Source organism: Notothenia rossii (genome assembly GCF_949606895.1).
Source record: "Notothenia rossii genome assembly, chromosome: 7".
NCBI classification, from domain to species: domain Eukaryota; kingdom Metazoa; phylum Chordata; class Actinopteri; order Perciformes; family Nototheniidae; genus Notothenia; species Notothenia rossii.
In genome coordinates, this window is record NC_136905.1 from 27668255 (window position 1) to 27683383 (window position 15129).

At 39.2% G+C, this 15129-nt stretch overlaps 1 protein-coding gene across 2 annotated transcripts in view; it reads right to left on the reverse strand.

Annotated features, from left to right (window-relative positions):
* The window catches only part of hpn (hepsin), a 26817-nt gene continuing 11688 nt past the window's right edge, over positions 1 to 15129 (reverse strand). The window contains exons 3-13 of one of the 2 annotated variants that reach the window (XM_079693707.1): positions 8103 to 8210; positions 7912 to 7953; positions 7245 to 7374; positions 6872 to 6991; positions 6650 to 6690; positions 5464 to 5629; positions 5188 to 5378; positions 2887 to 2982; positions 2436 to 2578; positions 2105 to 2269; positions 1 to 1624 (exon numbers count right to left, since the gene is read on the reverse strand). In XM_079693707.1, coding sequence (XP_079549833.1) covers positions 1580 to 1624; positions 2105 to 2269; positions 2436 to 2578; positions 2887 to 2982; positions 5188 to 5378; positions 5464 to 5629; positions 6650 to 6690; positions 6872 to 6991; positions 7245 to 7374; positions 7912 to 7953; positions 8103 to 8210 — 1247 coding nt within the window. In that variant the 3' untranslated portion in view covers positions 1 to 1579. Of the gene's footprint in view, positions 1625 to 2104; positions 2270 to 2429; positions 2579 to 2886; positions 2983 to 5187; positions 5379 to 5463; positions 5630 to 6649; positions 6691 to 6871; positions 6992 to 7244; positions 7375 to 7911; positions 7954 to 8102; positions 8211 to 15129 lie in introns of both variants that reach the window. The other variant, XM_079693706.1, reaches the window with a different exon arrangement.

The window sequence follows — 15129 nt, forward strand, 5'->3', positions numbered from 1 at the left end:
TATGGGCAAATTGTTTTATTTTTATTTCAATACAATACACAATGCTACAATTTACATTTAACAATATCAATTTTCTCTTTCACACATGAAAATTACCATAAATGTACATGCATGCACCACTTCAAATGTAAAACCTCTGGGAAGTAATTTGGACTTTATGGATTCAGATTCAATAGTAGAATTCCACATAAGAATTTAGACTTTTTTCTAAATACAGTTGTGCATTTTTCAGTGTGCAATCAAGTGTGTCACCTCAAACATCCACATTTCACAGTGTAGTCAAATCTAAAATCCAGTGCTTTTGTCCTTTTGTGTGTCTCAATGTAATACAATAAAACACTCTTATTTTAAAGTGTAAGTTCAATAGTGCAATATAAAGATTTAAAGCACCCTGCCACTTTAATCTCAACCATACAAGTGTGCATGTGACATAGTGACACAATCTATATTGTATATTGTATTTCTGAAATACTGGTGGTTTATTTGAAGTGTTACTGTAGTAGCAGAGGGGGCGTTTTAGTATATAATACTATTGGTCATGATTGAGTATACACACTCCTGCCAGTTGGCTTTGAGATATGTAAATCAAATGCAACATGTCTCAAATAAACATCTACATAAACAAAACATTACTAATATTTACAAGACATTAACAACATACTGTTTTCAATAGAAGCATCAACTCCATGTGGGGATTTTCTGAAGACAGATCTTGAATTAATAATAATTTTTCATACAAAAGTCAGTATACTGCATATAAAAAGACATAACATCTATTACACCAGAGTTTAATTATAAAAAAGATGTACGTGTGCTGTGATTTTACCAAATAGAACACACAAGTTCATGGTTTTCTTAGATCTCTCATTGTGTGTGTGTGTGTGTGTGTGTGTGTGTGTGTGTGTGTGTGTGTGTGTGTGTGTGTGTGTGTGTGTGTGTGTGTGTGTGCGTGTGTGTGCGTGTGTGTGCGTGTGTGTGTGTGTGTGTGTGTGTGTGTGTGTGACCCACATGGGACAGAGTAGCACCTAGACATAACGAATTTAAAACTCATCATTAATGAACCCTTGTTATTACCTCTATAATTTTTAAATGTGCATTTACAAGGCTGAATTCAATGTAGTGATTTTTTACTAAAAATGTATCTTATATTGTGATAAAGTGATCATTTTTTAAAATTAGTTTTTTACTTTAAAAAGGTCACTATTAAGCAAAATTCCCTTTCTCATGTATTTTATATACATATATGTGTCCCCTCTGTGTTAAGAGATTTGGAAAGTTTCAGGAAAAAAGATTCTCTCTGTTTTTGTCCAGATCCATCGATATAAAAACTGTCTGAACACCTTTAAAAAAAGTAAGTTAATCTACTTCCATAAGTCTTTGTTTTTTAAAGAGCCCTGTCTGTGTGTTTATTAGGAGTCTTGGTGGGCATTTACGTTGTGTTTAGGTTCAGGAAGAGGTTGAATCCACAATATGAAAAAACGTTTTAGTTAAAAAGGGGAATGAACAACCATGATATGTGGAGAACGTTTCAGCTCTCCATTCAAGAGCAGAAAAAGGTGGAAACATAAGAGCAAGAGTCTCAAGTTCGGGCCATTTTGTGAAGCCCCGGCGTGTTGTTATAATTCTGAAGGAGAGAGATGAGAGCTGATGTTAAAACACATTCATAATGTCACAAGAAGACAGTATAGAACCTGAAGCACACATGTATCCTACATGTTGTAACTCTGACCATAACTCTTTGTGTTTTTGCTGGTTGCAACATTTTGGTTCCTTATTGGAAATTCTATATTTTGTGTGTGAGAGGAAATGATGCACGCACAAATGAAAGAGAGGAACTTAAGCGATTTATTTCTCCTGTGTTTATAACTTGTTGTAACAGTTAGTTTGGCCTCAAGAGGTTGAAGTGATCCCCAGCCCTGTGTTCTCATTAGAACTCAAAACATGAGATTTAATTTCTCAATGCACTGTAAACACGAGGTACATACTGTATATTGTGTGAAGCCAGTGTTTCCATACCTTGTTGGTTTATAGATGAACTGAATGCCAGTGACTGACTGTTCTGTTACTGTAATTATTATCTCAGTTAAAGAATCCCTTTTCTTACCCTCATGGCCGTGGACATCCAGGGCAGAAATCTGGACACTCGGGTGTAGACGCCCGGTTTCTTGGCCAAGGCGCAACCGATCCCCCAGCTCACCACACCCATCAGACGATACCTCCTGCTCTTAGAGAAGCAGTCTTCTGCAACAAGAGGGCCACCGCTGTCTCCCTGAAGACACAGACCATTACAGCAGTTCACACACAATACAACAACCCATTTTAGGCAAGCATTTACAGAAATCGAAGTGAATTGTAATGCAATAAAATGTATTAAAAGTATATGTATTGGATTCAAACAGGCATGAATGTTGCGGGCAGATTAAACGCACTCTGACCTGGCAGGCATCAGTGCCTCCTTTCTCATAACCAGCACAGAACATACTGGTGGTGATCTGGTTGTCATAGTAATCAGGACCGTTACACACAGCGTCACTGATGATGGGGACGTTCGCTTCCTGCAGAATATCTGCTTGAATACCTGCGGTTGCGAAAAATAAAAAACATTAAAAAAAACATACTGTCAATTACTGTTAAGGCCTTTAAAGTAACGCAATATTAATTACTTTTTATATGTAGTTATATAAATTGAAGTATACAGTTTAAACTAGCTCTCTGTACTTTTACTTAAGTAACATTTTAAATTCTGTGTACCTTTACACTATATCATGGCTACTTTTAATGAAGTTAAATAACTAATTCCACCATTGAAAATAGATTATGTTGATAAAAGGAATGCAAACACATAAAGTTAATACCATACAGATGTAATTCAGAGGATGGACTCACCATAGTAATCTATATTTCCCCAGCCTGTTACTGTCCCCATCTGTCCGTCTACCAGTCTTTGACCATAGGCTGGCAGGCAAATAGGCTGCACATATTCTACACATAAACAAATGATATAAGAAATATATTAATACTGCACACAATAATTCATACACTGCAACATGTGACAGGACAGGGATACCAATAGCCAAGAACCACCACACAAACTGAAACTCTAGATTTGTTAGGATTATACTATTTGTCCGGTTATTTCCTGTAATTTTCTCTCTCCCATTACAATATCATGTCTTTGCTTTCATTATCATATGTCGGCGTAAGTGAAGTTCTCATTGGATCATGACATCTAGGCTGAAGTAAATAGTTTATAATCCAAAGCAACAGGCTTTTAAAGATGTAAACCACATGTTTTCTATTTTTTAGCACTGAAACAGTTCAATGCATTGAGCAGCTACTGTGTCCTCCTTGCTTATTTTCACTCCAGGGGAACTTGTTCTGTGGTTGTAATTATGAAAGCAAACACTAGATGTCAGACGAGGCACCCTGAAACATTTTGCTTTTAGAGTTTATCATTGTAGTTTCTACCTCTGCATAGTGTGTTATACACAACATAACTTTTTTTAGTGAGTTACTCAGATGAGTACCAGGAGACAGCGTTTGGTACTCACCCCACACAAAGCGTGGTGTTAATAAGTGCAGTCTTCTTCACTGTCCTCCTCAGTGTCTCCTTCTCTGTCCTCTATTTACACTTCTTGCATGCTAGATGATGAAGATGATGAAGACGCACCTCCCTGTCTCTTTTTAAGCCTCCGATTTGCTTTCTCCAAAACTTGTTGCCAAAACTGTGAATTCCTTGCATTTCATGAGGCCAAGTTGAAGGATCAAATACTAAGAAATTATCACATGACTTGAAGTCAAATCTGATTTCAGAGGTGGGAAGTTACTAAGTACACTTATTCAAGTACTGTACTTAAGTAACATTTAAGATACTTGTAGTTTACTTGAGTATTTCTATTTTTTGCTACTTTGTACTTCTACTCCTCTAAAGTTCAGAGGTAAATCATGTACTTTTCCTCCACTACATGTATTGAAAAACTTTAGTTATTTTACAGATGATGAATGATGTGAAATATAATCAAGTCTTAAAATCAGACTTTAGTTCCACCTGGAGTAAATTCACAAGCTACCCTGCATAAGTTGACGTATGTTTGGTACAATTATGTTGTTCATACTGACGTTAACAGCAGCCCCGTCTGTGCACATGGCGACCAACTCTGTCGTCCAGTGATCTAAGCCTCTTTCTCCTGTAAAGCTTCACAGGTCCGTCGGTTATGTCCTGCGCGGCACGGCCAGCACCCAGTTCAATCAGTCATAGAAAGTCCGAAGATTTTTATAGGGAGCTAAACGGCAAAGTGGCTGCTTAATGTCTTCTTTTTGTCTCATAATTTACTCCACTGAGTGCTGACAAGAAACACGTGTAGACGAAATATGTGTTTTGTTTTGTTCAGATTGTTGCCGCGTACCTGCGTACCAGTTATGTGCACCCCTGGATATACAAACAAAAACCCTACAGACATATGACTGTGTGTAAATATTGAATTAAAGGAGTCATGGGATTAGAAATAGAGACATCTTGTACAGGGCTAACAGATGTTGTCAATATATTAAAAGGTCACCTATTATATCAAATCCACTTTGTCATGTATGTTATACATCAACATGTGTCCCCTCTGTGTAAAGAGATTCTGAAAGTTTCAGGTAAAAAGATTCCCTCCCTTTTTGTCCTGATCCATTTATATAAAAACCTGTCTGAAAATGAGCTGATCAGATTTTGGCCACTTTATGTCATAACGATGTTTTGCCCCCCCACCTTATCACCTGAATCTCCTCCTAGAGCACCATTGTGTTCTTTTTAACCAAATATCTCTGGGGCGTGGGGAGTGGCTCCTTATTTTCATCTAAAGTAAAAGACAGAGAATCAGCACTTTTGAAACAGAGGGGATTATGGGATGCTGCAATGATCTGTTTGGTATTTCAAGCCAAACATTTTAGAGACATGTTTTGTATATATCTGAGACCTATAATATATTGATGTAAAACAGTATAACAGAGGACCTTTAAGATCATTTTAATCCTGCAATCCAGGAAACAGAGGACATAAAGCAGGCAAACAACCGTAATGACTGACTGTCTATTTATTTGACCTTCTTCTTCATATCTGATCATAGCTCAAATTCAATGAAATACTCAAGTTTGTCAATGAGTGATTTGATGAATATGAGTGGGTTTTCTTGTGTGACCTACCGTTGAAAGTGAGGGGCTGTGTGAGGGCAAGAACAGCGATGTCCCTGCTGTTGTCGTCGATGCTAGCATCCACAAAGGGCAGGTAGCTGCTGTGGTAAACGATGGTGTTCACCTCCGCCACGTTAGCGTTAACTGGTTTGCTGTAGATCGAGCCCAGCAGCACACGCCAGCGATTAACGGTGCGATATCGCCTTGGATGGAATAAAATAAATATGATCCAATATATGCTTAAAGATCAAATGTGATTACTGCATGAGTCCAGGCTTGTGTACTCACTCTCTGAAGCAGTGAGCTGCAGAGACGATCCAGCGGTTGGAGATGATGGCGCCTCCACACTGATGGACTCCATCGTACTCCAGTCTGACCTGCCAAGGCCAGCCACCCTGCCTGGCATCCACACCTCCAACTATACGGTCCGCTGCGAAACTACGCCTGCCACAGTCTGCAGAGGACAGAAAAGAGAGGGTTTACTGTGGTTTAAACTGTAGGTGAAGAATCAAATATATAAAAAAAGAGGAAAAATATAGTATGCTAGAATGAGAGTAGGTGAATAAAATATCAGAGCAATGATCCTGACAAAATCTGAGAGACTGCAACAGACAGAGAATAAGAAGAATGAACCGCATGGAGTATCGAGTGATGCATGGATGATGCATTTTTGTTGTCCGATCCCTCAACAAAAAGCAATAGGATTTTTCTATATGATTTTGGAATATTGCTGAAATAAGCTCTGTGGCAAACAAACCTTTATGACACTACATGCTCTGTTCAGCAAGACAATCTCCACATATTAACATTTATTTTAGGATTTATTTTCGGAGCATAAATGCAATCAACAGATGCAAACATTTACGTATTTTATATAACATGTATATCTCTTGAGCTTGTCTTAACCACATATCTTATTTTAGGCAACTAACCACTAACACATTCAAAGAAATTAATTTAATTAATTTAAAGGTGGGGTAGGTAATTTTGGAGAAACCAGCTCGAGTGCGCTAGAATTTGAAAATACACAGCCGGAAGACATCTGCCACTTCCTTATAGAGCCCCTCCTCCAACACACACGAACGCGCACATGACCAATGAGGGCACGAGATAAATTTGTGCACAGATGGAAGGCTGACAGGCAGGTAGGCCATCCATTTATTTTAGCCGGGCCGGCTCAGATGATTGGTCGTGTTTTTTACAGCGCCACGGCTTCCAGAGATATTGATATTTTGTCAAAGCACTTAAGATATTCATTGCTATCTGGATGTTAAGAGCATTCCATGGAATATAACAAAAAGTGTATCTCGAGCCGGTTTCTCAAACTTACCTACCCCACCTTTAAGGGAACTGGAAGTGGTAAAATGCTACCACTTTTCTCTATTTTAGGACTCATTCAATCTATAGGAGTATGACAATGTGACAATGTAGTGAAAGATGAGCGGGTGAGTGCAGATCTGAGCTCTGAACTTACCTTGACACAGAAGTGTGAGAACCTCCCTGCTCTCACAGTCACTGAAACAAAGACAGACACAGTGAGTAAGAGCCAGACAGAAAAAAGGGAACTGAAAAATCAGTCAGCTTCCTCTATGTCAACCAAGTAGTGGAGTGAGAGAGAAGGAAGCAGGAGCAACAGAGAGGGGAGTGTGGTAGAAGTTGAGACAGGTGCCTGGTCAAACAGACGGGTGTCTGTTACCATGGGAACAATGAGTCTTCGATTTTCTTGCCGTAGCTGAGCTCTTGCTCTCGGACACAGAAGAACTCCCCGCCGTCTCCGCTGGCCTCCGGCACCGATGTGACCGAGTAATTCACCATACTGAGACACACACACACACACACACACACACACACACACACACACACACACACACACACACACACACACACACACACACACACACACACACACACACACACACACACACACACACACACACACACACACACACACACACACACACACACACACACACACACACACACACACACACACACACACACACACACGTCCTGTTTACATTATACCGCATTAAAACACTATTTGTGATAACATTGTAAAGATATCTCACCTGACAAAGCCCACTTCTTCACAGCTGATGCTAGCTAGCAGCTCATTGGCCGAGGAGGAACACACCTGTCGCCACCTCTTGTGGGCGGGGTCAAAGACTCTGAGATGTTGGTCAAGAGAAGTCACCTGGACTGTAGGGAACAAGACAGGGTTACTAAAAAAAAAAGCTTTAAACAATAGCGCACACTCCTGCTAACCCGACATATATTTGTTATTTATTTTCTCCCTGTGATGATCATTTCTGCAATTGTTATAACCCAACATACGTTTTCTGACTTATATTCTGCCCCTTTAAAGCAACATTTGCCATTTCAAAGAACATAAACATCACCTTTCTTACTCGTTTGTCCATTTAACCTCAGTGTTGAACCTGTTGTTACACAATTTTATAATACACATAAAAAATAATGAAACTGCAGCTAAGCGTGAATCTGCATCAACATTCATAAACGTATGAAATCATCAAATATATTTATGTCTTCACTCAAGCAACAAGATTGTTACCTTGTCCAGGCGTAAATATGTTATTTGTTTCTTAATATTACATCCCTGCATTAGAAAAAATTACTACAGGTGAAATGTGTTCTTTATCATAGCTGTACCTATAATAAAGTATAAGAATAATCATAAAAAATCCATGAATTAAAAAAAATCTCCCACCTACTCACCATCATACAGCCCGGAGTCTTCCTCCATTGTACAATATGAAACTACAGAACGGTGATAAAAAACAGCAGCCATTTTTTAAGTCAATGTGATTGAAAGTAAGAAGAAGAAAAAATAATGTTCCTGAGGCTTTTAATTGTAAGAACTTTAAATGAAAGAGTAACAGATTATTGGAATCAGCATGCAGTCTGACCTACGGCCCAGACGGCAGCTCCGACGGCTCCCAAGGTCATCAGGGTCATACACGCCCCAATGACACGGCAGGGCGTCAACACACAGGTCAGAGAGAGTCCCCTGTTCGCTGCAAACACACACACAACACATACATGAGGGCACATACACTCATTTGACAGTATGAACACAGAGACACAAACATGAATGCAGACATGCCATAGCACTTAGACAGCAACACTGGTAGTTAGCTGAAGACTTTGGGAATGAAATACAAATAATAAAAATAACAGTGACCTCATTTGATAGATACAGATTTGTTGGACAATCTAATACAGGGGTGTCAAACTCAATTTCATTGCGGGACAAATTCGCATTATGGTCAAAGGGCCGGCTGTAACTTTAAGACTATATAAAAATACATATATAAAAATGTAATATAAAATAATGTAGTACATTGGATTATTATCGGATAGGGTAATAACTTCCTAATTAACTACGTCTGAAAGCAGAAGTCTAGCAAATAATTGCAAGTCTCTTCAGTGAGAATGTCACAAAATGATCTAAAAAGAAAAGCCAAATTCTGGAAAAAAAGTCAAATTCTGAGAAAAAAGGCATATTTTGAAGGAAAAAAGTCAAATTCTGAGAAAAAAGTCAAATTTTAGATGCATTGTCCTCCATGTATGGGCAACAAGCTTCTGTAAAGCGGCATGTAACCGTATAATAAACATATCATATTTTTTTGAAGCTCTTGTGGGGCCACATAAAATGAAGTTGTGGGCCGGATTTGGCCCCCGGGCCTTGAGTTTGACACCCCTGATCTAATACATTGCATGAGTTGTTTGTATTTAATTTGGAATACTTTTTGGGCCAAGAAACATCAGGATTTCAGCTCACTGTTCCAATTTAACAGTACTGCACATTTCCTGGGCCAGACTGAAAAGTACAAACAGCAGATTAGATCAATAGTCTAAAGTCTAGCATTTCTCCACTGACTGAGAACAAACTTGTAACTAGGATATGGTGGCATGTCAGTTCAGCATGCACGTAATGACGTGATGTTGTACCCTAAACACACTGGGATTAACACTCATTTAGTGACTTACAGTGTGTGTGTGTGTGTGTGTGTGTGTGTGTGTGTGTGTGTGTGTGTGTTGTGCGCACGCCTGCGTGTGGGGGTTGTTCTGTCCCTCTCTACCCCTGTTATCCCCCTCGCTGCTGCTCTGTAGGAAGTTTTTCAACTTGAGCCAAAGATTTTTTAATGCAGACAAATAATCAAAGGAAGGGAAAAAAGACGACACAAACAGTTAGATAAAAACAGATCTATAGAATGGCGCGTTAGTTGAAGAAGGGGGTGTATGCTAAAAACTGAAGAGGATAGGATTGTTTAAATAAAGAGTAATATTTAGCTATTAGCTGCCTTACACTGGCTCCCTATAGAACACAGGATAGAATTTAAAATTCTTCTTCTCGCCTACAAAGCCCTGAATGGGCAGGCGCCATCTTACCTTAAATAACTCATTATACCCTATTGTCCTACTAGGGCATTGCGTTCCAAGAATGCAGGGTTGTTGGTTGTTCCTAGAGTCTCTAAAAGTACAATGGGAGCCAGAGCCTTTTCTTATCAAGCTCCACTTTTATGGAATCAGCTTCCAGTTTGTGTTCGGGCGGCAGACACCCTATCCGTTTTTAAGAGTGCGCTTAAGACCTTCCTTTTTGATAAAGCTTATAGTTAGGGCTGATTAGATTCAGCCCCTAGTTTTGCTGATATAGGCTTAGTTTGTCGGGGGAGATCTTACTTCTTCCTTCTCTCTGTCTATACCTGTGTACTCTCGTTCCGGTTAACCCAGCTTCCCCAAATTTCTTTCTTTTTGGTGTCTATATACGCCGGGATCCGGAGTCATGGATGATCCTGCGGTCCTGTGTCATGGATCGCGAGTCCTGGATCTTGAGTCGTGGCTGTGGTCCTGGATCATAAGTCCTGGATGGATATCCTCTTGGATTCATCTTCCTATTATACACACATGCATTTCCAAACATTTGGACTACCTATGTTGCAAATGTATTATCTTTTCAATTTACACACGGCATCTATTGCACGTCTGTCCGTCCTGGGAGAGGGATCCCTCCTCTGTTGCTCTCCCTGAGGTTTCTCCCATGTTCCCCTTTAAACTGTGGGTTTTCTCTGGAAGTTTTTCCTTGTATGATGTGAGGGTCTAAGGACAGAGGGTGTCGTATTGTCATACTGATATTCTGTACAAACTGTGAAGTCCACTGAGACAAATGTAACATTTGTGATATTGGGCTATATAAATAAACATTGATTGATTGATTGATATTACAACAGATACAGTATGAAGATGATTTATGATGTGAAAGGAGGGAGCTTGACGTTTTCCATAACAAGCTAATTTCTGCTATTTTACGAAGTGACATTAAAGGTTTAAGCTAGAAGTTATGCACAATGGAAAACTTCATATTTGTGATGAATATGTATTGTTCCTACTATTTGTATTTTCTACTTTTTATATGAGTTATGTACAATGCAATGTTCAGAATAATAACTCATTGATTTCCGTTTTATTTACATACCTTAAAAGGTATGTAAGGAGAGATTGTAAGAAATTAAAATCAATGTTGATATGGCGTAATTTATGAAAAAAACGGAAGTTTACACTAACTATTAACTTAACACTTTCCGGTTAGCATTAGCATGTGGCTAACGTTTTGAAACCGTGAATTGAAGGTGAAATGACGTGTGATGTTGTACCCTAAACACACTGGGATTAACACTCATTTAGTGACGTACTGTGTGTGTGTGTATGTGTGTGTGTGTGTCTCTGTGTGTGTCTCTGTGTGTGTGTGTGTGTGTGTGTGTGTGTGTGTGTGTGTGTGTGTGTGTGTGTGTGTGTGTGTGTGCACCTGCGTGTGGGGGTTGTTCTGTCCCTCTCTACCCCTGTTATCCCCCTCGCTGCTGCTCTGTAGGAAGTTTTTCGACTTGACCCAAAGATTTTTTAATGCAGACAACTAATCAAAGGAAGGGCAAACACGTTTTATTTTTTAACATTAATAAACAAAATTGTATATTTTCACAGCAGACATTTTGACTTGTCGTAGGAAAAGCACAGGTGTAAACAATCACGTTAACGATGCTACATTAAACTCAAGTACCCAGGGAAGCCTTTACAGTGGGACAGAGAGCCAGCATGCACAATAGACCCTTTTCACAGGAGACACAGGTGTAAATAACCACGTTAACAATGGCTCCATTCCATTAAGTGTCTGAGAGAGCCATGTCAGTGACTGAGCACTCAAACTACCAGAGTTATTGGCTGGCTAATAGGGCTGCACGATTTTGGGAAAAAATCTAATTGCGATTTTTCTGACAAATATTGCGATTGCGATTCGATTTGCGATATTTGTTTTTAAGCGACCCAACGGAAGTTTATTGTAAAATGCGGCCATATCTCCGGCTAGGAAGGTCGCATAAACATGCTCCCGTCTCTAGCACCCTCGCAGCCCGAGCTACGAGTGAAATAAATAAACTTACTTGAAACTTCTGTTGGGTTGCTTTAAAGCAGGGGCGGGGAACCTCTGGCCCCCCGCGAGACCATTTGGTACAGCCCTTCGAAATCATTTATAAACACACGCAAAAAAGAAAAAAATTAAAGAAATCTAGACGGCAAAATAATTAAACAAGGGAGTGCCTATTTTTCCTGGCCTTGGCCATATATGTCAGGGTCCTTGAACACAACACGAGCCTAACGTGTCATCACGTGGTATATGTCTCGTCTGACAGGGGTGCAGTTCTGATGGAGAGCACCAGAACGTCGCTCCGCCACTTCAGATAATGAGCTGTACACATGCTGCAATTTTTGCGTGGCTGTGTCTTAGTTGTAAGCCCAGTGGCGATCTGTTCATTTGTCATACTGATCATACTGAATCAATCAACAAATCTTTGTTGTTATTAGCATCTGGTTAACTAGCTATGCTAACAAATATAAGAAGCTTTTTCTACAATCAGTGAGGTAAAGGCACATCTTTATATGATCGATCATTATAGTTATAAAAAAATAAGAGAATAAAGTAAACTACTATATAAAATACTATATGACAGTAAAAGAAAGTTGTTATTAATAAACAAGAATACAGTTTGAAAGGGGAGTGATTTGTAAAATATCCATAAATAAGAAATAAATCTGCTTACAGTTCTGTTTCATATTGATGTTGAGTGATGTACCCATAGATCTCCTAATGTTGCTCTCAAAGTCCACCAGATTGATGCTTTTAACTTCAAGATTTAAAAAAAAAAATGTTCCCAGGGGAGCATGCCCCCTAACCCCCCTAGAGGAGGTTAGGTCCCCTCCCACTTAAAACATGTTCACATGGATAGGAAACTAAATTGCACACATGTTGTGTCTGTATCTTTCTGTTTTGGTGGTCATGCCACAACCATGCACGTGCATGCATGCGCGAGTCATGGCAAGATATCTGGATTAAGAGGTTGCTTTTTCTTTGCACTGCATGACAGAAAGGCGAAATTAATGGGCTGGGATTTTAGTATTTTTAAGCAGAGGTCAATCATTTGAACGGCCCTTGGAGGATGTTGAAAAAATTGAAATGGCCCTTGAGAGGAAAATTGTTCCCCACCCTGCTTTAAAGTCAAGCTTCAGTTTAAGATTCACCCTGTAATATAAATCATGTGATGGAGCATTACTAACCTGACTCAGATGGTTTCTTTCACCAAACCATCTAGGAAAGCTCCATTGGAAGCCATTTGGAAAGGGCAGGCACCTTCAAAAATACTTGGATCAATCTGTCTATCACCTTCTATCATGGGCCACTTCTGATTGGTTAACAATGGCTGGTACATGTGAAGCACTGCACTTCTGATTGGTGTGGATAACTGACACACAAGAAGAAAAAAAAAATGTAAAAAATGTTAAAAAAAAAGAAGAAAAAGTCTTAAAAAATTGCAGGCTTTGCGATTTATAATCGCATAATTTCGAATCGCGATTTCGATTTAAAATCGATTAATCGTTCAGCCCTACTGGCTAACCTAAATGGATTTCAGCCATCGTTATTGTTATTCATTTCACCTGTGCTCTTCCTGCTTTGACAAGTCAAAATCTCCTCTGTGAAGGTAAAGCAGCCAAATGGGAATCAGCCGTCATTAGTTGTATGATATGCAACTGTAAGGAGCCTTTAAAATGTATATTTTTTTCCATGTTTGACTTGTCATTGCAGGGAAATCTAAGGTTACTAGTTAGGCCATGACTAATCCAATAAACCTTATGAAGCCATTTTTATATTATTTACAACAGTGTGCTCCAGCTATTAGCATGACCAAATTTTAGCTGTAAAAAAATTATATTGGAGTGGCAAATCAAACCAGGAAACCTAAACCTACAGTTGTCTCAGGTTTCTGTCATTTATATTTAAAGGTCTCCTATTATACTATTATTAGGCATATATTATAGGTCTCAGATATATACAAATGTATAAAAAACATGTCTATGAAGTGTTTTGCTCAAAATACCAAACAGATCACCCATTCTAGCCATGCCTCATACCCCTCTATTCCAGCCCACTTTTTTTAGTTTTTCCACTAGGGGTAGTACCGGCTCACAGCTACGTTTTCACTTTTTTTCTGGCCCTCCAAAATCGAGGTTCCTACCAAGCTGAAATATGCTAAATTAGTGACGCAAACACTCCGGACTGCTGATTGGTCAGAGAGAATCGTCACAATTATTGCGCGAGACAGTCCCCAAGCGTCGCATAAGCAATATTTTTAAAACAGACGAGCTACCGTCAACAAATCCATAAAGAAATGGCAGCAACAACAAAAACAAGCCGTGGTCGTTTGACGAGGTACAGACGTTACTCCCTCTCGTTGGGGATGAAAAAATACAGCGGAAGCTTGACGGCGCAAGGTGAAACGACGCCTGAGGCCTGTACTACGAAGCCGGATTTTCGCTTAGCTGTCTAACTTCAGGGAAAACTCGGGGCTTCCGTTCCTACAACGCCGGTTCTCTTTTTAGCGGCCTAGATCTCCCTTTCTGCTAGAACCAGCAGAGATTCATAAATTACACCAGAGACACAGCAAAAAGATGACACAAACAGTTAGATAAAAACAGACCGGAAAAAAATGACGCATTAGTTGAAAAAGGGGGTGTATGCTAAAAACTGAAGAGGATAGGATTGTTTAAATAAAGAGTAATATTTAGCTATTACAACAGATACAATATGAAGATGATTTATGATGTGAAAGGAGGGAGCTTGACGTTCTCCATAACAAGCTAATTTCTGCTATTTTACGAAGTGACATTAAAGGTTTAAGCTAGAAGTTATGCACAATGGAAAACTTCATATTTGTGATGAATATGTATTGTTCCTACTATTTGTATTTTCTACTTTTTATATGAGTTATGTAAAATGCAATGTTCAGAATAATAACTCATTGATTTCCATATTATTTACATAACTTAAAAAGGTATGTAAGGAGAGATTGTAAGAAATTAAAATCAATGTTGATATGGCGTAATTTATGAAAAGAACGGAAGTTTACACTAACTATTAACTTAACACTTTCCGGTTAGCATTAGCATGTGGCTAACGTTTTGAAACCGTGAATTGAAGGTGAAATGACATGTGATGTTGTACCCTAAACACACTGGGATTAACACTCATTTAGTGACGCTGAAATAACATTTATTACGGAATGTTTAAATAACCACAGACATCAGAATGATGTAATTTAGAAACAGAAAAAGGCAGGAATTGCATTGGATCCGCCCCCGTCGACGCCGGCCAATAAGAGAAGACTACACTGGACTACCCGTGAGCCACAGGAAGGATCGGCCTCTTTTGCCTGATCTCGGCTGACCGAACGCATGGGGAGAGCACCTCCAGCTTGCAATTTCATTGTACATCACCGCATTATTTGTGTAATTAAATGCTGTTAACTTTTATAAATTTCCCTTGACTCTTTTCAGTCTGTCCTGCTCTCAGGGTTCAAGAATTACTAACAGCGGCTACAGGCTAAGAGA